The sequence below is a fragment of the Salvia miltiorrhiza genome, chromosome 5 (assembly GCF_028751815.1).
Source record: "Salvia miltiorrhiza cultivar Shanhuang (shh) chromosome 5, IMPLAD_Smil_shh, whole genome shotgun sequence".
NCBI classification, from domain to species: domain Eukaryota; kingdom Viridiplantae; phylum Streptophyta; class Magnoliopsida; order Lamiales; family Lamiaceae; genus Salvia; species Salvia miltiorrhiza.
Genome location: NC_080391.1, coordinates 54,929,759 through 54,955,844, shown reverse-complemented (window position 1 = coordinate 54,955,844; position 26,086 = coordinate 54,929,759). Strand labels below are relative to the sequence as shown.

The 26,086-nt window shown below is 37.7% G+C and overlaps 3 protein-coding genes across 9 annotated transcripts; all 3 read right to left on the bottom strand.

Annotated features, from left to right (window-relative positions):
• Window positions 1–498: 498 nt before the first annotated feature.
• Window positions 499–19,778, bottom strand: LOC131025171 (uncharacterized). Of its 5 annotated transcripts, none has more exons than XM_057954806.1 (12): window positions 19,507–19,744; window positions 19,229–19,286; window positions 19,081–19,140; window positions 18,728–18,829; window positions 18,417–18,493; window positions 18,037–18,160; window positions 17,732–17,796; window positions 17,533–17,602; window positions 17,079–17,154; window positions 16,826–16,916; window positions 16,580–16,701; window positions 499–616 (listed from the first exon to the last, which is right to left on the bottom strand). In XM_057954806.1, exons 2-12 carry the CDS (start codon window positions 19,275–19,277, stop codon window positions 514–516), a joined length of 939 nt encoding a protein of 312 aa, XP_057810789.1. In that variant the 5' UTR covers window positions 19,278–19,286; window positions 19,507–19,744; the 3' UTR covers window positions 499–513. The 5 variants fall into 5 exon arrangements, with proteins under 5 accessions (XP_057810789.1, XP_057810790.1, XP_057810792.1 ...); XM_057954807.1 differs by having other exon boundaries at window positions 19,229–19,283; XM_057954809.1 differs by lacking the exon at window positions 499–616 and adding an exon at window positions 1,592–1,951 and having other exon boundaries at window positions 19,507–19,742.
• On the bottom strand, window positions 10,541–12,104 carry LOC131025170 (uncharacterized). Its single transcript, XM_057954805.1, has 2 exons — window positions 11,293–12,104; window positions 10,541–11,216 (listed from the first exon to the last, which is right to left on the bottom strand). The coding sequence occupies exons 1-2, from the start codon at window positions 12,100–12,102 to the stop codon at window positions 10,662–10,664; spliced, it is 1,365 nt and encodes a 454-aa protein (XP_057810788.1). The 5' UTR covers window positions 12,103–12,104; the 3' UTR covers window positions 10,541–10,661.
• Window positions 19,779–21,861: 2,083 nt separating the features above from the next.
• Window positions 21,862–24,670, bottom strand: LOC131025169 (uncharacterized). 3 transcript variants are annotated; one of them, XR_009102100.1, is made up of 7 exons: window positions 24,074–24,670; window positions 23,855–23,884; window positions 23,553–23,654; window positions 23,017–23,124; window positions 22,474–22,627; window positions 22,305–22,359; window positions 21,862–22,108 (listed from the first exon to the last, which is right to left on the bottom strand). XR_009102100.1 is itself a non-coding variant. In XM_057954804.1 (7 exons), the coding sequence occupies exons 2-7, from the start codon at window positions 24,163–24,165 to the stop codon at window positions 22,058–22,060; spliced, it is 438 nt and encodes a 145-aa protein (XP_057810787.1). In that variant the 5' UTR covers window positions 24,166–24,172; window positions 24,376–24,665; the 3' UTR covers window positions 21,862–22,057. The 3 variants fall into 3 exon arrangements, 2 of the variants coding, with proteins under 2 accessions (XP_057810787.1, XP_057810785.1); XM_057954804.1 differs by lacking the exon at window positions 22,474–22,627 and having other exon boundaries at window positions 24,074–24,172; window positions 24,376–24,665; XM_057954802.1 differs by lacking the exon at window positions 22,474–22,627 and having other exon boundaries at window positions 24,074–24,666.
• Between the last annotated feature and the right edge of the window lie 1,416 nt (window positions 24,671–26,086).

Here is a 26,086-nt window from a genome sequence, read left to right as displayed (position 1 = left end):
TTGGGTCCTTGAATGGTAACAGTGAGTTCAAGAGAGATTGGCATCATTGCATGAATTGGTGCGAGAGCGAGGAAGAATTTGAAAGAGTGTGGTCGAAAATGATTGGAGATTATGGATTGAGTGAGCATCGGTGGTTTGCAAGTATGTACAAACTGCGTAAGAGATGGTCTTCTGTTTTCACTAATTCTCTTTTTTCTGCCGGATTGCATGCTACTTCGCGAAGTGAAGTAACGAATAGGGTTTTGAAGGATTTGAGTAGAAGAAGTGGTTCGCTATTTGAATTTGTCCTCAATTACGAACAAATTCAAAAGGATTGGTGGGTTAAAGAAAGAGCGGACGATGCTTTGTGTATTGGGATGCCCGGTCAATTTGTAGAGCACAATCCATTGGTGGAAGCTGCAGCAAAATTCTTTACACGAGCTGTTTTTGTTTCTTATGAGTTTGAGGCCAATCACTCATTGAATGTAAGCATTGTTGAAAATCCTACGGAGGCCGACCAACAACAGTTGCGTTTTATTGTGAAAACGACGACATCTGTAAATCGGACACGATGTGTACTATTCCATCGTACGTCTCACGAAGCTTGCTGCAGCTGTCGCCAACCACCAAATAATTCCTGCGGAATTACCAAAATAAATTAGTATAATGGTAAGCAGGGTCGATCCCACAGAGAGCAGTTAAAAACCATTCAAATCCCTAAATCTATAAAAACGGTGATGCCACCACGCCTTAAATTTAAGTGGAGTTAATTAAACTAAGAATGCATAATTAAATCAAATAAAATACGCTTGAATTAAATCAATAAAAAGGGTAATTCGGCTCAAATAAATCCACTCTAATTCAACTATGATCCTCGACGCAATAATTAATCAATCCCTATCAACCAACCAGTTATAGGATACCGTGAAACGCAACGGACGTACCCCAATTCCTACTTACTGTGTCGATAAACAGCTGGAGACGTCAGACCTGCTTATTTCCCTTATTAAAATATAATCTAGCTGGAGACGCCAGACCTAGATTTAATATTCTAATAGCATTAAGATGAAGGAACCCAATTTATATCAATTATCCTAGAGACGCTAGTAATAATTAATATACCAATTAATTCCCCCTACGAACACGGTAGTTGTATCACTAATTAGTCCAATTCCAACAATTACGGATTGGCAGGAACTAATTGACTGTAATCCAATTAAACTTAAGTTGATCAGACTTAAATAAAATCAGAATTATCTTGGAACCTAGGAATTAATCGGAATCAATTTTAAACCAATTAGGTCTCACAGATCATTAAATTAGAGTTTCATTATTCTCGCCGAATTAAAGATTTAGCTACTCATGCTTAAAATAAAAACAATCAAATAAATAAAAATAAACATAAATAAATAACGAACAATACTAAGAAAATAAATTGCACGAATTGAAATAACCCTTGAATCAATCCAAAACTCGCTGCCCTTGATCAATTCCAATCCAGCCGCTATTCCAGAAACAAATGCAAGAATTAAACTAAATTAAACTTTGAAAGCGAAGGACTAAAAAAACGTGGGAATCGAAAATTTGCATGAAGAAAAAGGGTTGCATGAATTAAAAGTCAACTACTATCACTAATTCAAATATTGCGGCTGCAAGGTATGTAAAAGTGTGTGTTCCTCAAAATTAAAACCTAACTAATATATATATCTCCTAACTATGCGGCCCTAACACCAAAATAAGGAAATAAATCTCTTCTAGGCCGCTTAAACCAAAATAACATGGGCTTCGGCCCTAAACTTAATTAAGTCCAAAATAAAATAAAACTAAGAGTTTTGAGCTTTATAAAAAAATATAACAATTAAATTAAAAGCTCAATCTCTACTTTCTTCCATCTTCACGTCAAATTCCATCGCAAACTCGTCTGTCTCCACTTTCTTCCAATTAGCAGCTCCATCTCCAATTCTTCTCATTCCTGCGCCAAAACATAGCAAAACATGTAATATCACATGAAACCACGGCAAAACGCACACTAAACTAGGTAGCTAAAATACACACATCAAATCCCCTCACACTTAGATCATACTTGTCCTCAAGTATGAAATAAGAGAAGAATTAATGGTGAAATTCAGCCCCTAGAAGCAACTCCCTTCCTTGACACGAAGACTCTAGAAACGAACGAACGGAAAACAGACACAACAACACACGCAAAGAACAGGAAAATAAAAAGGGAAACGAGACAAGACACGAACAACCAAACGACTAGCCAAGCAATATCAAAGCATCAGGAATGCAACGGTCTATCAAATCGAATCATGCAATTCACCATCACTTCCCAACTCTCGAACTAAAAACATGAACCTCCAAAGTGTGTTTCCATCATCAATCTAGTCCAAATTAGGCAACAATGAGTGCAACTCTCACGCTCATTCAATCTTTCCATAAGATAAGGTAATTCTCACACAAGAAGAAACTCCAATTAGTCATGATATTTCGCAGTCACATTATGGCTCAAAAAGGTCTTTCTTCTTTGGTTGTAATGGGGCTAAGGACTATCAATGATGTAGGCACGATCCTACGGGTCCTAAGCTCAAACATTGAAGATCAAATATCGTGCATGCTCGAATCAAATCACACCCAAGAAATCTAAACATATGAAGAATAACCTCCAACTCAACCATGGGCAACAATCATCAAACAACTCAATGCATGTATACTAATTCAACCTTGGTGCAACCTTTATTTTCTCTCTCTTTTTTTTTTTTTTTTTTTTTTTTTTTTTCTGCACCACTCATTAAAACAACACAATCATGCAAAGAGTACATCAAAAACAATCTGCCCAACTGTCAAAATCCTCCTCTGTTCGGCCAAACAGACCATCCGTCCTAGATTAGAATGCAATTTCGGCTCGGTTCTGTTTGGGCAAACAAGTATCCTTATGCACATTCCTCAAAAATTCACTTAAGATGTAATTCAATTCTAACATGCACAATGGGACCAAAGAGAAGGTTCAGAAAAAACAAGCCTTGACTATATATATATATATAGTGACTAATATGAACAATCACGGCAAGGCTCAAACATGGCTCACTAGGGGTTAGTGTACGGGTAGGAATTCAAAAGCAGGCCAATTGGCTACCCTAGTGCCTCTTATCATTCACCACATATGACACACTTGATATCACGACTTCATGGATAATCAAATCTCTCAAAACAAAGAATAGTAGAGAGTGCTCTACTCTATTAGGCTCAACACCTCACTTATGTGTAGTTTAGATTCACTCATCGCCCTTATTTTGTCATTCCAGACATCATGTAATCAAAACACACATTGTCAATCACAAGCTCTCAATTCTTAAGTCGGGAAAGATCAAGTTATCACACATTTTCAATCTAACAGCATGCTCCAACACTGAGCTTATCAATTACTTTGGCTAGAAGACTCACAAGACTCAACATAAACTGACTTAACAAGCAAAGACTCAACAACGCCCCCCCTCACACTTAAATTTTGCTTGCCCTCAAGCAACACAAAATAACACATAAGGAAGGGACAACGAAAAACACAAAACACACTCAAAACAGAAAAAACCAACACAAGAACAAACAAAACGAAAAGGAAAAAGGAAAGGAATCACCGCGCGCGCTGCCGCCGCAGGTCCTGTCTGATCGTGGCGCTCAGATTGGCTATGCTCTCCTGCAATGCTGCGACGTGCCTGTCCATCCTCGCAAACTGCTGCGTCACCTCTGCTCGGAACTGCCCGAACTCATCCCGCAAGCTCTGGAGATCCAAACTCAAAGCTTCTAATGAAACTGGACCTGCAGGAGCACCAATGCTCGGGGGGTTCTCCCCCGGCTCATAAAAGCGAGGCTCGCCATCCGAGTTAAAGTAGAAAACTCGGGCGGTGGCCAAGATGTCAAGGTCAAAGCGGGATGGTCCCTTGCACAAGGTCATAGAAGAGTGAGCAGTAAAATCAAAGTTACGGGCAATGAAAATACCAAGAAAGTGGCATAAAGTGAGGTGACGTGCAGGGTGTGTGCTGATATGATGCATGCTTGATGCGATCCAATATCCTAAGTTTACTTTCAATCCCTCATGCATGCATCGCAAAAAGAACAGATCAACCCCACTAACTTTGGAGAAAGTAGTCGATCTACCAGTCAGATTGTAAAATAGAAATAGATGACACATTCTCAATACTGGATCCACTACATCACACACAGAAGACCGGGACGCATCAAACGGCGACGCTGCCGGCCGAGCAAGTATGGCCCAAGACACCCCTGCATTCCCTACATCCGACTCTACAGACCCTAATCCACAATAAGCAGCCCTGAAATCATGTTCTACCACCTCCTCCATCGTACAAATTCCTAACTTCACTGACCATTCAACCAATGACAGATCGTGGTGCATATTGAACAGACGAAAGGAAATGCATTTTTTGTCAATATCAGCTGTATCATTAAATTTAAATGTAGAGAAAAATTCGAGAGCAAGTTCTTGATACACTGGATATGAAGACTCACATAATAGCCACGACCAACCAATTTTTTCAAAATACCCAACAAAACTGTCCTTCACACCAAGACGTTCAATAGCAACAAAACTGTCCTTCACACCTTCGCCGATTCAGATGCCTCCTCCGCCAAAATGGGAGATGAGGCCGCTGCCCAAAAGTTCCCGGTAGAGTTCTCGGACCCGGCTGAAATCGAGGACAGTTTTGAACGTCTTGGTGTGAAGGACAGTTGCTGCTACTGAACGTCTTGGTGTGAAGGACAGTTTTGTTGGGTATTTTGAAAAAATTGGTTGGTCGTGGCTATTATGTGAGTCTTCATATCCAGTGTATCAAGAACTTGCTCTCGAATTTTTCTCTACATTTAAATTTAATGATACAACTGATATTGACAAAAAATGCATTTCCTTTCGTCTGTTCAATATGCACCACGATCTGTCGTTGGTTGAATGGTCAGTGAAGTTAGGAATTTGTACGATGGAGGAGGTGGTAGAACATGATTTCAGGGCTGCTTATTGTGGATTAGGGTCTGTAGAGTCGGATGTAGGGAATGCAGGGGTGTCTTGGGCCATACTTGCTCGGCCGGCAGCGTCGCCGTTTGATGCGTCCCGGTCTTCTGTGTGTGATGTAGTGGATCCAGTATTGAGAATGTGTCATCTATTTCTATTTTACAATCTGACTGGTAGATCGACTACTTTCTCCAAAGTTAGTGGGGTTGATCTGTTCTTTTTGCGATGCATGCATGAGGGATTGAAAGTAAACTTAGGATATTGGATCGCATCAAGCATGCATCATATCAGCACACACCCTGCACGTCACCTCACTTTATGCCACTTTCTTGGTATTTTCATTGCCCGTAACTTTGATTTTACTGCTCACTCTTCTATGACCTTGTGCAAGGGACCATCCCGCTTTGACCTTGACATCTTGGCCACCGCCCGAGTTTTCTACTTTAACTCGGATGGCGAGCCTCGCTTTTATGAGCCGGGGGAGAACCCCCCGAGCATTGGTGCTCCTGCAGGTCCAGTTTCATTAGAAGCTTTGAGTTTGGATCTCCAGAGCTTGCGGGATGAGTTCGGGCAGTTCCGAGCAGAGGTGACGCAGCAGTTTGCGAGGATGGACAGGCACGTCGCAGCATTGCAGGAGAGCATAGCCAATCTGAGCGCCACGATCAGACAGGACCTGCGGCGGCAGCGCGCGCGGTGATTCCTTTCCTTTTTCCTTTTCGTTTTGTTTGTTCTTGTGTTGGTTTTTTCTGTTTTGAGTGTGTTTTGTGTTTTTCGTTGTCCCTTCCTTATGTGTTATTTTGTGTTGCTTGAGGGCAAGCAAAATTTAAGTGTGAGGGGGGGCGTTGTTGAGTCTTTGCTTGTTAAGTCAGTTTATGTTGAGTCTTGTGAGTCTTCTAGCCAAAGTAATTGATAAGCTCAGTGTTGGAGCATGCTGTTAGATTGAAAATGTGTGATAACTTGATCTTTCCCGACTTAAGAATTGAGAGCTTGTGATTGACAATGTGTGTTTTGATTACATGATGTCTGGAATGACAAAATAAGGGCGATGAGTGAATCTAAACTACACATAAGTGAGGTGTTGAGCCTAATAGAGTAGAGCACTCTCTACTATTCTTTGTTTTGAGAGATTTGATTATCCATGAAGTCGTGATATCAAGTGTGTCATATGTGGTGAATGATAAGAGGCACTAGGGTAGCCAATTGGCCTGCTTTTGAATTCCTACCCGTACACTAACCCCTAGTGAGCCATGTTTGAGCCTTGCCGTGATTGTTCATATTAGTCACTATATATATATATATAGTCAAGGCTTGTTTTTTCTGAACCTTCTCTTTGGTCCCATTGTGCATGTTAGAATTGAATTACATCTTAAGTGAATTTTTGAGGAATGTGCATAAGGATACTTGTTTGCCCAAACAGAACCGAGCCGAAATTGCATTCTAATCTAGGACGGATGGTCTGTTTGGCCGAACAGAGGAGGATTTTGACAGTTGGGCAGATTGTTTTTGATGTACTCTTTGCATGATTGTGTTGTTTTAATGAGTGGTGCAGAAAAAAAAAAAAAAAAAAAAAAAAAAAAAAGAGAGAGAAAATAAAGGTTGCACCAAGGTTGAATTAGTATACATGCATTGAGTTGTTTGATGATTGTTGCCCATGGTTGAGTTGGAGGTTATTCTTCATATGTTTAGATTTCTTGGGTGTGATTTGATTCGAGCATGCACGATATTTGATCTTCAATGTTTGAGCTTAGGACCCGTAGGATCGTGCCTACATCATTGATAGTCCTTAGCCCCATTACAACCAAAGAAGAAAGACCTTTTTGAGCCATAATGTGACTGCGAAATATCATGACTAATTGGAGTTTCTTCTTGTGTGAGAATTACCTTATCTTATGGAAAGATTGAATGAGCGTGAGAGTTGCACTCATTGTTGCCTAATTTGGACTAGATTGATGATGGAAACACACTTTGGAGGTTCATGTTTTTAGTTCGAGAGTTGGGAAGTGATGGTGAATTGCATGATTCGATTTGATAGACCGTTGCATTCCTGATGCTTTGATATTGCTTGGCTAGTCGTTTGGTTGTTCGTGTCTTGTCTCGTTTCCCTTTTTATTTTCCTGTTCTTTGCGTGTGTTGTTGTGTCTGTTTTCCGTTCGTTCGTTTCTAGAGTCTTCGTGTCAAGGAAGGGAGTTGCTTCTAGGGGCTGAATTTCACCATTAATTCTTCTCTTATTTCATACTTGAGGACAAGTATGATCTAAGTGTGAGGGGATTTGATGTGTGTATTTTAGCTACCTAGTTTAGTGTGCGTTTTGCCGTGGTTTCATGTGATATTACATGTTTTGCTATGTTTTGGCGCAGGAATGAGAAGAATTGGAGATGGAGCTGCTAATTGGAAGAAAGTGGAGACAGACGAGTTTGCGATGGGATTTGACGTGAAGATGGAAGAAAGTAGAGATTGAGCTTTTAATTTAATTGTTATATTTTTTTATAAAGCTCAAAACTCTTAGTTTTATTTTATTTTGGACTTAATTAAGTTTAGGGCCGAAGCCCATGTTATTTTGGTTTAAGCGGCCTAGAAGGGATTTATTTCCTTATTTTGGTGTTAGGGCCGCATAGTTAGGAGATATATATATTAGTTAGGTTTTAATTTTGAGGAACACACACTTTTACATACCTTGCAGCCGCAATATTTGAATTAGTGATAGTAGTTGACTTTTAATTCATGCAACCCTTTTTCTTCATGCAAATTTTCGATTCCCACGTTTTTTTAGTCCTTCGCTTTCAAAGTTTAATTTAGTTTAATTCTTGCATTTGTTTCTGGAATAGCGGCTGGATTGGAATTGATCAAGGGCAACGAGTTTTGGGTTGATTCAAGGGTTATTTCAATTCGTGCAATTTATTTTCTTAGTATTGTTCGTTATTTATTTATGTTTATTTTTATTTATTTGATTGTTTTTATTTTAAGCATGAGTAGCTAAATCTTTAATTCGGCGAGAATAATGAAACTCTAATTTAATGATCTGTGAGACCTAATTGGTTTAAAATTGATTCCTATTGATTCCGATTAATTCCTAGGTTCCAAGATAATTCTGATTTTATTTAAGCCTGATCAACTTAAGTTTAATTGGATTACAGTCAATTAGTTCATGCCAATCCGTAATTGTAGGAATTGGACTAATTAGTGATACAACTACCGTGTTCGTAGGGGGAATTAATTGGTATATTAATTATTACTAGCGTCTCTAGGATAATTGATATAAATTGGGTTCCTTCATCTTAATGCTATTAGAATATTAAATCTAGGTCTGGCGTCTCCAGCTAGGTTATATTTTAATAAGGGAAATAAGCAGGTCTGACGTCTCCAGCTGTTTATCGACACAGTAAGTAGGAATTGGGGTACGTCCGTTGCGTTTCACGGTATCCTATAACTGGTTGGTTGATAGGGATTGATTAATTATTGCGTCGAGGATCATAGTTGAATTAGAGTGGATTTATTTGAGCCGAATTACCCTTTTTATTGATTTAATTCAAGCGTATTTTATTTGATTTAATTATGCATTCTTAGTTTAATTAACTCCACTTAAATTTAAGGCGTGGTGGCATCACCGTTTTTATAGATTTAGGGATTTGAATGGTTTTTAACTGCTCTCTGTGGGATCGACCCTGCTTACCATTATACTAATTTATTTTGGTAATTCCGCAGGAATTATTTGGTGGTTGGCGACGTCCACCAACCACCTCCACCATCGCCGACCGCCCTCAGATCTAGGCAGCCACGCCGCCGACCACCCTCAGATTTGTGCGTCTGTGTGCGTGAAACGACGCTTTCGGGGTGTGTGTGAGCGCAACGAGAGAGAGGGATAGAGCAGAGACGAGTGAGAAGGAGGTCGGGGACGGGGCGGCGGCCGGCGCTGCTGTTGTTCGCCGGAGTAGAAGTAAGATAGAGAAGAAGAAAGCGGGAGGGGGGCAGCGGCCGAGTGTGCGTGTGTTTGTGTGTATTGTGTGTGTGTGTGTGTTTATTTGAGTAGTGTTTAGGTTTAGTTAGAATCTTTAATTAAATTAATTAATACTCCCTCCGTCCGCGAATTAAAGCCCCATTTGCCTCTAAATATTTGTCCGCGAATTAAAGCCCCATTTGCCTTTTTGTCCCTTTTACCCTCCCTCTTTACTTTAAATTACTACCCTTTGCCATTAATTATCCCACCTAATTTTTTAACCTACTTAATTATTCATTAAGTATTCATCCTTAATTAAAGCCCCATTAAATTTATGTCTATCAAATGGAATTCTAGAGAATTCCACATTTCGCAGTTGCCCCTCTCTCTCTACCAAACCCTAGACTTTTTCATCTGGTTCTTCTCTCAGAGCATCGTCTCTCTCTTGTTCTTCCTAAATCTACCATTGTTGTGTTACTCCATGGATCATCCCTTTGAAACTGAATCGATTGTGCCGGAAACCCCGGCCTCTAATCTCTGTGAATTGGCGCCGTGGTTGATGGCTGAAACCGAGCCGCCGGGCCTCCCTCTCTCTGAATCGGAGAAAACGACGTCGGTATCTGAAGCGGCGCCGTGGTTGCTGCCGGATACTGAAGCGGCTCGTCTCCCTCTCTCTGAATCGGAGCAGATCTCGCCGGTAGCTGAAGCGGCGGCATGGTTGCTGCCAGATACTGAAGCGGCTCGTCTCCCTCTCTCTGAATCTGAGCAGATCTCGCCGGTAGCTGAAGCGGCGCCATGGTTGCTGCCAGATACTGAAGCGGCTCGTCTCCCTCTCTCTGAATCGGAGCAGATCTCGCCGGTAGCTGAAGCGGCGCCATGGTTGCTGCCAGATACTAAAGCGGCTCGTCTTCCTCTCTCTGAATTGGAGCAAATCTCGCCGGTAGCTGAAGCGGCGCCGTGGTTGCTGCTAGAAACTGAGCCGCCGGGCCTCCCTCTCTCTGAATCGGAGGAATCTCTCTCTGAATCACCGGACTATGATTCTGACGGCTTCCATCTCTCTGAACACATCAGACGAGAGAGGGAAAAAACCGATCGAATCTCAGAGCTCCGCGAATCTTTCAGACGCGATCGGGAGAAGGCCGCTCGAATTTCAGACCTTTGAGAATATTTTAGACGAGAGCGCGAGGAGGCCAAGCGAATCAGGTTTTCTCGTTCTGTTAAACCAGGTGAAATTGTGATTTTTACTTTGGTGGGGATGGCTGGTGATGCCTTATGTGTGTTTTCATTTCAGCTTCTTTGGTGGGGATGGCTGGTGATGCCTTATGTGTTTGCTGCCTTCTCTGTGCTCTTGATTGAGTTCTCTGTCTGCCTTCATTGTGTACCTGTGATGCTCTATTTGTTCTCTGTGATGCCTTATGTTTTGCATGGTGAATGCCGATTGTGTACCTTTGTTGCTCTCTGTGTACCTGTGATGCTCTCTATGTACCTGTGATATCGATTGTGCATCTTTGGTGCACAATCGGCATCGTTGGTGCCGATTGAGTGACTTTGGTGCCGATTGAGTGACATTGGTGCCAATTGAGGTAATTGTAATAGCCCAGTGATGATGTTAAAGTCTGAGGGCAACATCTACAAAAAGTTTACATTCCAAACACCCCAAAAACATGCATGGTGTTTGTCCTTGTAAACATTTTCACCTGTAATTACATAGGCTTCTACAGAATTCTAGTCTATAAGTAACACTTCATTCAGCCCTTCTATGACATCTTCAAGCCTTAAAAGCTCTCCTTCTTCACTTGATTCCATCTGTAGGAACTCTAGACTTTCCTTGACAAGTGATTCTTCAACTTGAATACATCGTGGTAAAATCCCCTGCCTGGACAATCTTTCTTTATTCATATGTGGAATCTTGTAGTTGTTCCCACCCTTACACTTGATTATCTCTTGATAGCAGCCTTGTAAGGTTAGGAAAACATTGTTGAGCTTCTCTGGTGGGTATTCCTCGTACGCAGCTTTCACATTCTCTAGTAACTCCTCGACATTCTTGGCTGGTTTTTGATCTTTTAGGCTCTGAATAGCTCTGAAAAACCCGAGGTCGTTGACATTTGTATCCGGTGAATTAGCTGGCTGGCATACTAATTGGAATTTAAATCCATTAGTATTTGCAACCGCTTGAAACTCTGGATCATTTGCTTGAATGTGTGGTTTGGCATTATCTTGTTGGATATATATGTGCTTGCTTGATGTCTTCGGCCACTTGGCCATGAAGTCAGGAACCATCTGCCAGATTAAGGCTATATGATGAATTTGCAAATATTCTGATAGCATTTAATAAAAAAAAATTGAGCATGCTTACCTGTTTTATAAGGCAGTCTCTAATGATGGGCTTAGTGATTGCTGCAATTGCCTTAACTTCCAGCGTACCTTTCACTCTGTTTTTCGAGTTCCTTTGTGCTGGCTCTGTGGTTATGAAAGGATAAATGCCTAACTTTCCATCGAATATGACTGTGCCATCTTCATCAATGATCGGCCTCGCAGCAGCACACATAAACATGATTTTTTCAATATGCCTTTTTGATTTGCATGTCCTATGTGGTTCTTCCTCATCGGGCAGCAGGTAGTATCTATCATTGGTTTTGGTAAGATAGAACCATTTTTCATCGATGTGGATAGTGTTGTACATACTTTGAAATGGTATAAAACCATCCTCACTGACCCCACTCAGCTGTTTAAGGCTCCACCTCAGCCTACATAGCTTGTTTTGTGTGGTAAGGAAGGGTTTTATGGCATTTGTATGTGGTTTCAGTTTTTTCTCCTTCACCCATTGATGAAGCAAAGATTTAGACACTCCTAGGTGAGTCGACATGCATCTCAGTGTACTTCTTTCTAAAACTGAAAGTTTTTTGACTTTTTCACCATCAATGAGCATCTTATCCTTGTGTATACATCCTTTTCTAATTGATTTAACCTGGACAGGTACACCGGATGCTCTTTGATTGGAGACATGGCTCCAAATCCTCCAAATGGTCTTCAAGTTTACTTTGAAGTGAAGTGCCGCCTCTTTTTTTGCTCCATGGCGAAGTTTGCCTTCACTGCTATGCTCTAACAGCCACTGGGCAACTTTGTTTCTTTGATCATCTTCTAACTTTGGCCTTTCTATAGCCATTTTTTGTTCTGCCAGATACAGTAGGATTTAAGGAAAATTAGGTGGGAATTGAATGAGGTATATTCATGGATTTATAGTGTAAATGGCGGGCCCTTGTACTTTTGGCTCCAAAGTTTTGGAGCCAATTTGGATGATGCCTATTTTAATGAATTTATTTTGGCAGCAACACACGTGTACCATCCTTTTTGTTTCTTTGAATTTTTGCCTATGCCTATTCAATTTTAATGAATTTATTTTGGCAGCAACACAGGTGGAGCCAATTTTGTTTCTTTAAATTAATTAATCAATGAAACATAAAATTAAGACTTAAATTGAAACATAAAATTAAATGGAAAGCTTAAAGTCAATAAAGTAAAAGCATTCTCTTAAGTAAAGATTAGCAAAAAGTAAACAACTACCCTTATCTTTTACCTACAACACCTTTTTCAGCTTTCTTAGTCTCCGTGCCCAACAGTAAATGGGGCTTTAATTCACGGACGGAGGGAGTATGATTTAATTAAAGTAAATATTTCTATTTTAAGAAAGTGGCCACTTTTAGTGGGACAAACCAAAATAGAAAGGTGGCCACTTTTATTGGGACGGAGGGAGTATCAGATTTGTAATAATTTCAAAAATAATATAATAGTACTAAAAATAAGAAGAAAGAAAGTGTACGAAAAAAAAATTGCAGACTTACGGGAGATGGAAAAAAGAAGAAGAAGAAGAAGAAGAAATAGTCAATACACAGGCGCGGCGCATGAAAAGTAGATAAATTAGGTTAACACAACTTTTTCACTATATAGTTTAAGTAGTGGGCTAGTGGGCTTTTTTTTTTAATCGTGTCTTATTGATTTTAATTTAACCCATTCAAACTCAAATTATGGGAAATTTTGATGAATATCCCCCTGCGAGCAACCTGCTAGGTATACTATATTTTATTATTTAAAAAAAATAAATTATAAAAAAATATTAAAATATCATCATTTATGAGTTAGATTAATAGATAATAAAAATTAAAATATCATCATTTATGAGTTAGATTAATAGATAATAAAAATAATTTATATTAATTAAAATATAAGTATTTGATTTGAAGTAGTGTAAAATAATAATATTATCAAGTCAATGAGTGTAATATTAAATTTCATGAGCATAGTGTAATAATAGTTAAATTTATAGATTGTAAAGTAAATAATTTAATTTGGTCTCATTTTAAGCAAATAGTACTTAACTATCAATATAAAAAAATCAATAGTCCAAACTATATTATTACTAAAAGTCCATATTTAAATATATCAAAAAACAAATAACAACAAATATATTAATAAAATAAATAAATAGATAAATAATTCATACAAAAAACATAAACAAAAATTGAATAAATCTATATAATATATGAAATTCTATTTTTTTGTGAGTCGAAGTTGACAATCGTTAGAAAAAAGAATCAAAATAGAAAAAATAGAAAAAAAGAGTTTTAATGTTTTTATAAATAAATAATTAACCAAATCAAGAAAAATAGTTACATCATTCTTGTATTAACAAACATTCCCAAATATCCATTTTCAATGTCAGAATTATAATTTTCTTCTTAATATAGATTGTAATATATAATATGCCTCATTTTTATAAAAGTGACATGGTATCCTAAAATATTGAAAATTTAGTATGAAATAAAAAGGCTTACATAATTTGCTAAAAGTCGAAATATCAAAAAAAGAAAAAAGAAAAAAAAGAGAGTTAAGAATAAGAGAAATAGTAAAAGAAAACTTAAATTTGAGAATCCTCAATCGATTTTTCATTAATCATGCTTGAATTTGAGAATCCTCGATAAATTTTCATCTAATCATACTTGAATTTGACAATCTGCAATCGATTACCCACTAATCATACTTGAATTTCAGAATCCTCAATCAATTTTTAACTAATCATACATGAATTTTGAGAATCCCCAATTGAATTTCAACTAATCATACTTAAATTTGAGAATCCCCAATTGAATTTCCACTAATCATTCTCGGATATAAATTTGAAACTTGTACATATAATTTGATATTCATTTACTTACATCTCAAATATAAGTTTAAAAACTTATATTTATAATTTGATACTCCCTCCGTCCATGAAAGAACTTCCTAGGAGAGAGTGGCACGGGTTTTAAGAAAAAATATTATTGAGTGTATTGAGAGTGGATAAAAGGTAGTTGAGTATATTGGAAGTGGTGAAAATGTGTTATAATTAATATTAGGAGTTGTGAACAGTGAAAAGTAAGAAGATTATAAGTGGTGGGATATAGTCCAAAAATAGATAGGAAGTTCTTTTGTGGACGTCCCAAAAAGGAAATATAGGAAGTTCTTTCATGGACGGAGGAAGTATTTTTGAAATAACAAGTGAATCAATTACTAACATTATGAACATAAGTTTTAAATTTATATTTATAATTTGGTATTTATAAAAATAACAAGTGAAGCTTTTACTTACATAAGTTTAGAGTTCAGAATTATAATATAACAATCATAATTTAACATAACAACGATCAACACTATTAGTGATATCATTAATATTTCTCACCATTTTTTATTGGGTTATTATATGAGAATATTTTCCATTATCATTCTTTATTAATATATTTTCTTAATATATACTCCATCCGTCCATGAAAGAACTTCCTAGGAGGGAATGACACGAGTTTTAAGAAAAAATATTATTGAGTGTATTGAAAGTGGATAAAAGGTAGTTGAGTGTATTGAGAGTGGTGAAAATGTGTTATAAGTAATATTGGGAGTTGTGAAAAGTGAAAAGTAAGAGGATTATAAGTGGTGGGGTATAGTCCAAATATAGGAAGGAAGTTCTTTTATGGACGTCTCAAAAAGGAAAAATAGAAAGTTCTTTCGTGGACGGAGGGAGTATCATACTATTAATATTTTTATTAAAATATTATTCGAAAATATTTGTATTAATATTTTCCACTAATATTTTTTATTAACTCCCACATTTTAAAAGACCCGTCGATCCATATCTCGCCCATTAATTGAATGCATCCAGCTATGAAACAACAAAAAGGAAGGTCAATGTTTTCAACTGACACACGTTTGGGCCATGTTAACTCTCATATACCGACTGTTTATCGCTTTGAATGCCGGTCATTTCGGAGAGACGCGTGCATTCATGAACCCTAATATTTATTATTATGCGCTTTAGACGGGCACTGCCGCACTTTGCAAAAATCTACCCTTTCACTTCTTCCTCTCACCACTTTCGTCCTAATGGCTCAGACTCAGCAATACCTTGGTGCATGGACCGACGCAGAAACAAGCGAAGTGATCAAAGTGCTTCATTACAAAACCGGCGACGTAGACAAAGATATGTCGGACCCGCAGGAAGTGCGGCTCATGCTCGACGAAATAGAATCGTGCTTGGCTACCTTCACTCCTACTCAATTTCGCAGGACTCGCGGCGAGATTCTGGGTCAAATAAAGGATTTCATCAAGACGTACAACAGGTTCGTCTCCTTCATTTCCAAACCCCAGATCATCTACGATGTTGAGTCCAACCTCGTTCGCGTCGAAGAAATCTACGACTACAACAGGATAAACACTCATTACCAAATAAGTCCAGATCTCCACTTTCGCCGATTTTTGATAACAGTACTGAGTTTAGTAATGAGTGTTTACCATGTTGTAGTCGTAGATTCCTTCGACGCGAACGAGGTTGGACTCAACATCGTAGATGATCTGGGATTTGGAAATGAAAGAGACGAACCTGTTGTACGTCTTGATGAAATCTTTTATTTTACCCAGAATCTCGTCGCGAGTCCTGCGAAATTGAGTAGGAGTGAAGGTAACCAAGCACGATTCTATTTCATCGAGCATGAGCCGCACTTCCTGCGGGTCCGACATATCTTTGTCTACGTCGCCAGTTTTGTAATGAAGCACTTTGATCACTTCGCTTGTTTCTGCGTCGGTCCATGCACCGAGGTATTGCTGAGTCTGAGCCATTGGGACGAAAGTGGTGAGAGGAAGAAGTTGAAATGGTAGATTTTTGCAAAGTGCAGCAATTCCTGTCTAAAGCGCATATTAATAAATATTAGGGTTCATGAATGCATGCGTCTCTCTGAAATGACCGGCATTCAAAGCGATACACAGTCGGTAGATGAGAGTTAACACGGCCCAAACGTGTGTCAGTTGAAAACATTGACCTTCCTTTTTGTTGTTTCATAGCTGGATGCATTCAATTAATGGGCGAGATATGGATCGACGGGTCTTTTAAAATGTGGGAATTAATTATATTATTATGTCTTAAGGTATACCATGTGTCTTAAGAATAAGAGCACAAAGTGGGGCATCAACTAATGATCTATTAAATGCACATGAATACATATGATAAACTAAGCTCCTCACTTTTACATTTTGAATGATCTTAGAAAATGCTATCAAAATCCAGAAATGTCACATTGTATAACAGGAATGTAATTCATGGTAAAGAAAAGCTTTCTTACCCTCTCTTTCTAGTAACCCTGCTGAACATGTCCTTGATGTTTTGTGAATCTTTCTCCACTTTCGCCTTCTTCGCTTGTTGCCTAGTAGTCCGTGAGGCATTCTTCCCCGTCCCGTTGCTCTCCTGAAGGAACGAACGGCATTGATCTCAGAATTTCCATAGCAATGGATGCAGTTAGCAGACAGCAGAGTTCTTTGCAGTTGCATACTAAAACCAGATTTGTTTGAGTGGGTGAGTGACTTTGTACCTGTACCGAAGTAAATGATCCGAGATCATTTCCTGTGGAAGGCGGAAGCACTGCGACGTCTTGTGTCTTTGTCAAGTCTTCTACGTTTAATCTGCAAAAGCGAGCACTGAGAATTTAGAGGTGTCGACAAATAAAAGAAAATAGTCCCAACCCAGTGCAATTTGACAATATTCAAGAAAATGTCTAGGAAAAGTGGTGATCTAAATTGTCTCAGTTTGCTTCAGATATAAACTTGAAAAGATGTACTCAGTACTTCAATTTGTTGCATAGAAGATTTATCCAAGGCTCATCCTTCAAGTACTCCCGGATGATTGTCACTGCGTCAAACACTGCAACGTGAAAACATTCTTAATCAGTAACCATTGGTAGGTTTGTTGAAGATTACAGCCTCTTCATGCTGCACGAAATTTGGTAAACAAATACGATGTAGCATTTTCCATGCAAACTAGCTGAATTTGCACAGTGATATGTTTGCCATTGGCAGGGGAAGAAAACATTAGGCATCTGTGAAGATGGCACAAAGGTAACTGTTATTATACAGCTTGTGGAGATTTCAAGTTGGTAGTTTACTAAAAGAACGTCAAGGAATTTACGTTGCATGGAATGATGACAAACTTCATGCATTGATGATATGTTGGGTCAATAAACCTAAAGCTCTTCTTTGACAAGTTTCAGGAAAATAGTGTGATAAAAATATGATAACATACATGTATCTTTCTCATCTCGGGCAGCATAATTCTTATCCAATGTCTGTAGTGTCTGCTTCAATTGTTGTACCTGCATTTCAAACATATTAGACAGTTGGGCAACGGGAAAGAAAATGGAACACGATTGCCAGGATATAAAATTGATGTGTAATGATTTCATGGCAGGTAATGCTTAACTTGGAAAGGAGTTGAGACTAACCTTATAACATAACCACTTCAGTACCTTCAAGTCATCGAGCCTGAAAAACTTGGTAGACCCAACTTCTGTTCAAATTGAGAAAGAAATCAACCGTTGATCTCAATTTAATCCATTTTTGTAACCAAAATCTACATAGAACCAGCAAAGCTTATACTCCATATCCAGACACTTCTGTGATTGAAGTATTGTGACTTAAATCATGTCCAGAAAAACTTAAACCCAAAAAACAAACTGTTGCATGTGTTCAACATTCGTAATATGTAGGGGGATTTAATTACTCTCAAAAGAAATAGCTAGTGGACTACCTTTAAGATCACAAACAACTTCCATAGCCTTCTCTGCAACAGATGACAGAGATTGATATCCAGGAAACCCATGAATATACATAATCTCATCAAGTTGCCTAAACTTCCCTGCTTCATTTCCTTTCTGCATTCATTAGATTAATCGTCACTACTGATGATTAGGGAAATACAAGCAACATGTCCATTCCAATCATTGGTTGAAAATTCAAAATCGTAATAAGAGGCTGAAAGAGGTCACATACAGATTATAGAATATAATTGATCATGCAATTTACTTCATGTATAGAGGGGTTTGACAAATCTAAGTAGAAGCATTTGATATTAGTAAGGAACAAGAAGTTTGTTCCAACAGGAAACTAACAGCAACAGCAAAAGCAAACCTTCATTCGAGCTTCCTCAAAGACTGGCAAAAGAATGAAAACAGGATCAACGGGAGTGGCAGTATACAAACGGCCATCTGCATGGCGGCAAAACACAAAAAACTATATAAGAATCCCATGTAACATGTTTTCATATAGGTGGATGGTACCATGGCAACTGTAACAAGACAACAGCTAAAAAAGAATGCAACTAGATTTTGGTGATTGGCATATAACAAGGCTTGACAGAATCTTCCAAATTCATTATCTTTGGCAATTAGGATGCACATAAGTTGCCAACTTGCAATCATTCTAATGGCATCGATCATTACCTTCACAAACATAATCCCCAAGGAACCAGGATCCATAAGATTGCTTAAACCAGTGAAGCTCTTGAAGTACCCCATCAGCACAGAGGTAGCACGCTTTGTTCCCTGGTTGCACAACATAATAATCCCAAAGTCTTAAACTCCAGATTATGCAAAGTAACAGGCTTTCAAATATAAGAAGTTCAACACAGAAACAGGTTAACAAGGAATAAAACAACATCGAGCAGATTGGCCAAGCCTCGTAATCAGTAACACGAGCAAAAAACATTACAGGTTCAAATAATAACAACACATAAAATATTGCAAACAATTGATATTGTTCAATGAGAGGCAAAACGAAGTTCGTGGGATATTACCTGTTCTCGGATGCCGTAGTGATAAAAATGAACCCTGATTTTTCCCGCTAGTAGAAGGATCTGCAGACATTATGCTTAAGCGTTTCTAAAATAATTCAACCAAATGCATCATTACTTCAAATAAATTAAACGAAGGGGGAAAAAAAACCTTGTGCAATCAGAACTCGAGTTTCATCTAAGCCTTCCCACCAAGCCATTTCGAGCTACTAGCATCACATGCATAAGGAGCAAAATAAAATTTTTCACTTCAACAATGTACAGCTTCAGAAACGACTAAATTAACAAGATTTATAAATAAAAATACTCTCTTTCTGAGTAAATCTGTTAATACGATACTGAATCATTTCAATTTGCAGGTACGCCGAATGAGATTCGATGGCCGAGCACTTCAAGCGAACGAAATTGAATTGAAACGATAGGTCATACCTGATACAATCTCGCCGACGAAATTGGAGGTAGAGTGCAGGAAGGGATTTCTTCACGCGAAATTTCAACTCCAGAGAAAGAATAGTGCAGTTTGATTTTTGAAATCTAAAACCCTAAATTTCAGCTTTTAGGGCAAGCTGTTTTGGCGGGCAGCGCGCCATTTTCATTGCGGAGTGTTCAAAATGACGTCCAAAATATTGGAAGTTACTACTACTTACTTTCTTTGATAGCAACACTGAGACGTTACTCCCTCCATCCTACTTAGGGATGGCAATCTACCCGCGCGGCGAAAATCCGAACTTATTAGATGGGTTTGAATACCATTTAATATCCACGGATAGTTTTGTGGTTGCAATTCACTATCCATTTAGTTCGTGGATATGGGTTTGGATACTTACTATCCATACCCGCGAAACCCATTTACCCACAAAAAATACCCGCCAATTACCCGTCAATTATCCGTGAATTACCCGTCAAATATCCACAAAAAATTCCATAAAATATGGGCTTTGAATATATATTTTGAGATTATGGCTAGCATATATCTTAAAATAGGCCCAAACAGAAATTGAACTACGACCCAAATTATAATAGTCTAATTTAAATTTGAATTTTGTTGAGCAATTATTGAATTTTGTTGGATTTTATATTTTAGTTGATGAATTTGAATTTAAACATTGTTCTTTGTGGATTTCAACATATAGATTTGAACTATGTTATTTGTGTTGATTTTTTTAAGGGTTAAGTACCAAATACCCCCAACGTTGGGGCCCCTATCGCGTATAGGACCCTATAGTCAGGGGTAGGCGTTGTTTACTACCTCAACATGGCTAAACCTAAGCAAATCCCCCCAACGTCGGGCCCCTATCGCGTATAGGACCCTATAGTCAGGTATTAAGTACCAAATACCCCCCAACGGTGACTTAATGCAGGGGGGTATTTGGTATTTTAGGGGGGGATTTGCTTAGGTTTAGCCACGTTGAGGTAGTAAACAGCGCCTACCCTGATTATAGGGTCCTATACGCGATAGGGACCCCAACGTTGGGGGTATTTGGTACTTAACCTTTTTTTTCTATTAAATTTGTTGTAAATTTATATTTAAATTTTGTTTCGTGAGTATCCGGCGGATAGTAGGTGGCGGGTATCCGGCGGATAGTAGGTATTCGGCGAATAGCGGGTGACGGATACCCGCCGGATAGCGGGTTCGGGGATACCCGACGGGTAGCGGGTATTCGCGGGTAGCGGGTTTGGATACCATTTGATATCCATGGATAGTTTCGTGGTTAAAAATCACTATTCATTTAGTTCGTGGGTATGGGTATGGATAGTCACTATCCGTACCCGTCGTACCCGATTGCCATCCCTAATCCTACTGTATGTGAGACCTTTTTTTTTTACACGAAATTAAAAAAATTGTATTTTATTTGTAGGTGAAAAAGTAAAAATATGTTTAAAGGAAAAAATCTTTACCAAAAAGGAAAGAGTCACACTTACAGTGGGACGCCTTAAATAAAAAGAGTCACAGATACAGCGGAACGGAGAGAGCATTTAAAAAATAAATAAATTTTAAAATAATTCTTATATTTAAAACTCAGTTATTTATTAGTGATATGGTATGACAAACTTGGCTCTTTGTATTTTTTCTTGCTATGGTTTAGCTTTCACATATTGATCTATTAATGATATGGTGTGACAAACTTGGCTTTTTGTATTGTTTTTTCTTGCTATGTTTTAGCTTTTATATATATAGATTTGAGTATAATTTAACTTATGGCGTGACAAACTTGGCTTTTTGTATTTTTTAAATGAATAAAATAAAAAAAGATAACATTAACAGGAATAAACGTGAGCTGTATTCACATAAATATAAGTACGGAGTAATATTTTTCTCTTTATTTATTTTCTGTATGTATATTTTGATTTTATCCAACACTACGTTTATACAAAAGGTCGAGTCATAAAAATATCTCTTTATTTATTTTCTGTATGTATATTTTGATTTTATCCAACACTACGTTTATACAAAAGGTCGAGTCATAAAAATATCCAACGCCATAGAATAACTTACGATATAAATTATAAACTATTTTTAACGTTTTCATAAAAATATAATAATTATACTTAAATGCACAAAATTATACTGAACTAACATGTAAAATAGTAACAATTAAAATTCACACTGTCTTTGACCCTTATACATTTAAAAAAAAAAAAATTGTTAATAATTTGAAATTTAAAGAATATAGCTACCTGTGTAATTATACGGTTATACCTAATTAACTCCATTTGTTTAATTCCCCCTTTGTGATGTCATTGACATTTCTCCTGATTCCTAAAGCCTACAAAACACTCATCTTTCATGATAATAAGAACAAGAATTGAGGGGGGGGGGGGGGGGGGAGATTTTTACAGACAATACATTCTGCTCCAAAAAGTACTCTTTCCTATCTCTAAGTTTCTCTCACAATCAAAATCATGTTTCATTTCATTGCAAAAACTTGGTATGCGAAAATATCTGAACTCTGAAGAATTTGATGTTGAATTGTAAAGGTTATAGCTCAGCATCTGGTATCTTGAGTAATTTCCTTACTGCTTCCAATGCCTGTCAAAACCATCAAGATATTAAGGTTCTTTATGATGAACATCGACTATACGAGGACATCCAGCAAAAGGAACTTTTCTCCATGAAAAGGTCGACTCTTTAACTTCTTTCCAGAAGTTTTAGTTTTAGATGTTTGCGCGTGAACAAATGTAACAGTTGGGAGATATGGAGAAAGAGGCTGTGCATAGTTACTTACCACTTTAATTTGAACTTTGATAGCTCCAATTTTGCTGGTGTACTCCTCTATTTGCCTACAAATAGAAAGTGGAAATCAGCTTCAGTACTCAAATAACAATCAATAAAAAGGTCACGAAAGATTTCATGCAAAGCTTCAAAACCATTATGTTGATCAATGCACGACTAACCAACACGAATCCAGGATTCTGAGGCCAGAAAAGATATTGGTGGAGCTTAAACTAAAAAGGGAAATTCGACTTTGGAGATACTGATGCTGATACTATGATCTACCAGGTAAGGCAATGAAAGTGCCCACCTCTCCAAGTAAACCAGAAAAGCCAACTGCTAACACCGATAAACACCAGTTTCCATTTTGAGAGAACAAGCAATCACTAGTTTTAGGGGGTAAAATGTAAATCATCCAATTTAGGTACCTCTGAATTTTCTTTTTTATCTTCTAGGAAAGAAACAAAACACATGCACAAAACACATGCACGTTAAGAGAGAAAGTGGAAGTGGACTTCAATGGTACAGGCTACAGCAGGCAGAACTTGAGCAAGATTAGGACCTTTTCCTTTTCAAACAAATGTTAATTACAAATTAAGCTCTCTAGGTCGAGATTTGAACAAAAGTTCACATTCACTTGGCCAAATTCAGCATGTGAGCAACATAATTTATATGCGGCTCACAAATTCACACTCCTTAGGTCGATCCCACTTTAGCAAACGTACCTGGATAATAGTTTTTCCCTTTCAGCAATATAACTCAGAGCTTCAGACCAAGTAAACTCCACATAAAATCCATGTCCTACTTCAACGAATATATGCTGGGTATCTGGCCTGAAAATATGCAGAAATAAGAAACCATTAATCTACAATCCCAGCTTCAATCAAAAACCAATCATGTCAATTCAGACCCACGTTGATGGCGTCTGCAAATTTCAAAGCACCATATCCAATAAATATCCATCAATTCTCAGAGACAAAGTAAGTACTTTTTGTTATCGCTTCACATATGAAATATCTCTATGTACTTAGGTTTTGTTTACATGTTAGAGACAATCTATAAAAGCTATTTAAATATTCAAAAAGTACCAAAATCAATTCTTTAGGCAAACTAGATGCTGAGCAAGAACAAACAGAATCTGTTACTTTGTCTTTGCAGCAAAGGAAAGACCTCTCACACAAACATTTGCATGGCCACAACTCGGGAAAACTTAACAGCAATTGTGGTCATAGCACAGGTCACTAACAAGATGTGAGCTTACGCTTCAGCTTCCGTATAGATTTCAGTGCCAATGTTGACGAGCGTCCTCATACAGGTCACGGTATTCTTCTCCAGGTTTTCAATGTTTTTTCTAAGGTCAGAGCTACGGCGACCAAGCTAAGGAAAGCAAATTCAACAAATAATCTAGCCAAAATATTCAAGGTATTGAAATCATACACTATAAGGTTACCCATTATCAAACTATTATACACCCTAATTAATCTAAAAATAACTTCTGGAGCCTGAACTCGTAGATGCAAGTGACCAAAAAGTGTAAATAAGTTATAGAAACACAAAGGATACAAAATCTTCTGCCGCTCAAAGACCTTGTCCCTGCAAAAGTAGCATAAAAAATCAATCATTTTGGGCCTTCTATTGGAACAAATTCTCCTTATGCAAATTCAAAAATAAAGAAGGACCTTAATCATAAACTGGTTTTACAAGAATACTATGCGAAAATTTTAAAAGTAATTGCAGAATTAGTTGCATTAACGAAATGAAAAGGAGGGAACTGAGAAATACCGTTCAGCAATAGCACGCACAAGATTAGGTTTCAAGCGCCCTTCAACAAATTCCTCAAGCGTTTTGACTTCCTCTGATAATCCAGTATCCATGTCAGCCCTATACCAAATCACAGGCAATACACTCAGCATCCAATCAAGGCATTTCCACTTTCCAATAGCACTCTGCACTCGTGCTCCAAAACCCTACCTTCTACTGTTGATGAACGCATTTTTATTTTTCTTTGGAAAATGCTAATTTAACCCTTGTGTTTACACTTTACAACTAGTAACTGGAAAACAAACTAAATGAAATGACGCTACCGGAAGGCCTGGCTGGAGGCGCGGTCTCGCCGGACTGGAGGGCTGCGGTGGGCCTGGAGGCGTGGTCTCGCCGGAGTGGAGAGCAGCTGCGGCAGGCCTGGAGCGCGTCTCGCTGGTCTGGAGTCGAAGGCAGCTACCGCACGTCTCGCCGGAGGAAGGTGTCGCCGGTCTGGACTGGGGCTGGGGGTAGGGGGGCGAATTCTAGGTTTGGGTTGGGGAGACGATTTCTGGTTTGGGGTGACATGAGAGTGAGAGAGAAATTAGATGAAAAAATATGAAATTTGGGTTTGGAAGTTAGGTTAGGAATAGGAAAAATTTTTTAAAAATATCGGTTCGGTATTCGACCGACCAAATTCGGAAAAATTGAATCGATTTTAAAAATCATTTTTTTTTTTTAAATAATGAGTCGAATCGACCGACCCTAGCAAAAAAATTCAACCGAAAATCGATCGATTCAGTCGACTCAATTTGTGCACATTTTTACTTTCCAATACTAATTAAAATATTTTTTCACCATTCCAACACACTTAATAAAAATCGATGTCCCTTTTATCTAATAAATTTTTTCGTGGATAAAGAGAGCACTATAATTATTTTGATTTGCACGCCATTTAATTGATTGTCTAAAATTTCAATCTGATCAATATGATGGTCATAATATAAATTTTAAATTTATAAATCATATAATTTAAAATTTATAACTATTTAATTATAAATTATTGTTTTTTATGTAATTTAATATTTTATTATTTTTTTTATCGTTAATTTGATCAGGTTAATGCATTCAGCTTCAATTTGAATGAAATTTAAAATTATGTGCTAGTTCAAAAAAAAAGTACTAAATTGAGTATTTTTTTTAGAATTAATAAATTGAGTATTAATATTACAAAAATTCATGTGCAATTTTTGAAAGCCTGAAAAGTTTGTATAATTACAAATTAATGGAGTATTTCAAACAAATCTATACCTATTATAAAAGAGCCTTATTTTACAAAATTTGATTTGCCTATTATATCTCTCATATATATACTTAATTTAAGGTTAATTATGTAATTTAATAAATTATACACATAATATATCTATAAATATATTACTCTCTCCGTCCCGCGAATCTTGAGTCAATTCTTTTCGGTAGGTGAAAGGTGAATAAAGGGAATTTTTTTTGCCAAAAAACGAAATGACTCAAGATTCGTGAGACGGTCCAAAAAGGAAAGTGACTCAAGATTCGTGGGACGGAGGGAATATAGTTTATCCTTTATATTTTTATGGGTTAAGTATCAGATTAGCCCTTAACGTGTAAGCCCCTATGACATTGAGCACCTTATGGCAAGGGGGGGTGTCAAATAAACCCCTATGGTAATAAAAATCGAACAATTAAAACCTAAATCCTAACGCCAACATAACGTCGTCCGTATCAAATTTTCTTTTTCTTTTTTTTATTATGCGGGGCCCACCAGTAACTAACTGAAATCTCCCTTTTTATTTGGGGATATTCGTTAGTTTGAAGAACCCTAAATCGCGATGCTTGCCTTCAAATTGGAGAATATCTTACAAAGTTTTGCGAAATTAGCATAGAGATTCACCGTGTGCTTGCATTTCATGAGGACCCGTGAGTTTCAATCCCGTCTCCGGTGGTTGTGGATCGGGCTCTTCGCGCAGTGAACGTCAGTTTCAAGACCATCAAAATCCAAGGTTTTGTGAGCGCTAAACT

Coding starts and splice junctions, on each gene's coding strand:
- LOC131025170 (XM_057954805.1), bottom strand. CDS start 12,102: ATGGCTATAGAAAGGCCAAAGTTAGAAGATGATCAAAGAAACAAAGTT. Junction 11,217..11,292: donor GAGACTGCCTTATAAAACAG/GTAAGCATGCTC, acceptor TTAATCTGGCAG/ATGGTTCCTGACTTCATGGC.
- LOC131025171 (XM_057954806.1), bottom strand. CDS start 19,277: ATGGCTTGGTGGGAAGGCTTAGATGAAACTCGAGTTCTGATTGCACAA. Junction 18,830..19,080: donor ACTACGGCATCCGAGAACAG/GTAATATCCCAC, acceptor TTGTGCAACCAG/GGAACAAAGCGTGCTACCTC. Junction 17,603..17,731: donor TGAAGTGGTTATGTTATAAG/GTTAGTCTCAAC, acceptor TTTGAAATGCAG/GTACAACAATTGAAGCAGAC.
- LOC131025169 (XM_057954802.1), bottom strand. CDS start 24,204: ATGCTGAGTGTATTGCCTGTGATTTGGTATAGGGCTGACATGGATACT. Junction 23,885..24,073: donor GTGCGTGCTATTGCTGAACG/GTATTTCTCAGT, acceptor CTACTTTTGCAG/GGACAAGGTCTTTGAGCGGC. Junction 23,655..23,854: donor TTTGAGCGGCAGAAGATTTT/GTATCCTTTGTG, acceptor TGGTCGCCGTAG/CTCTGACCTTAGAAAAAACA.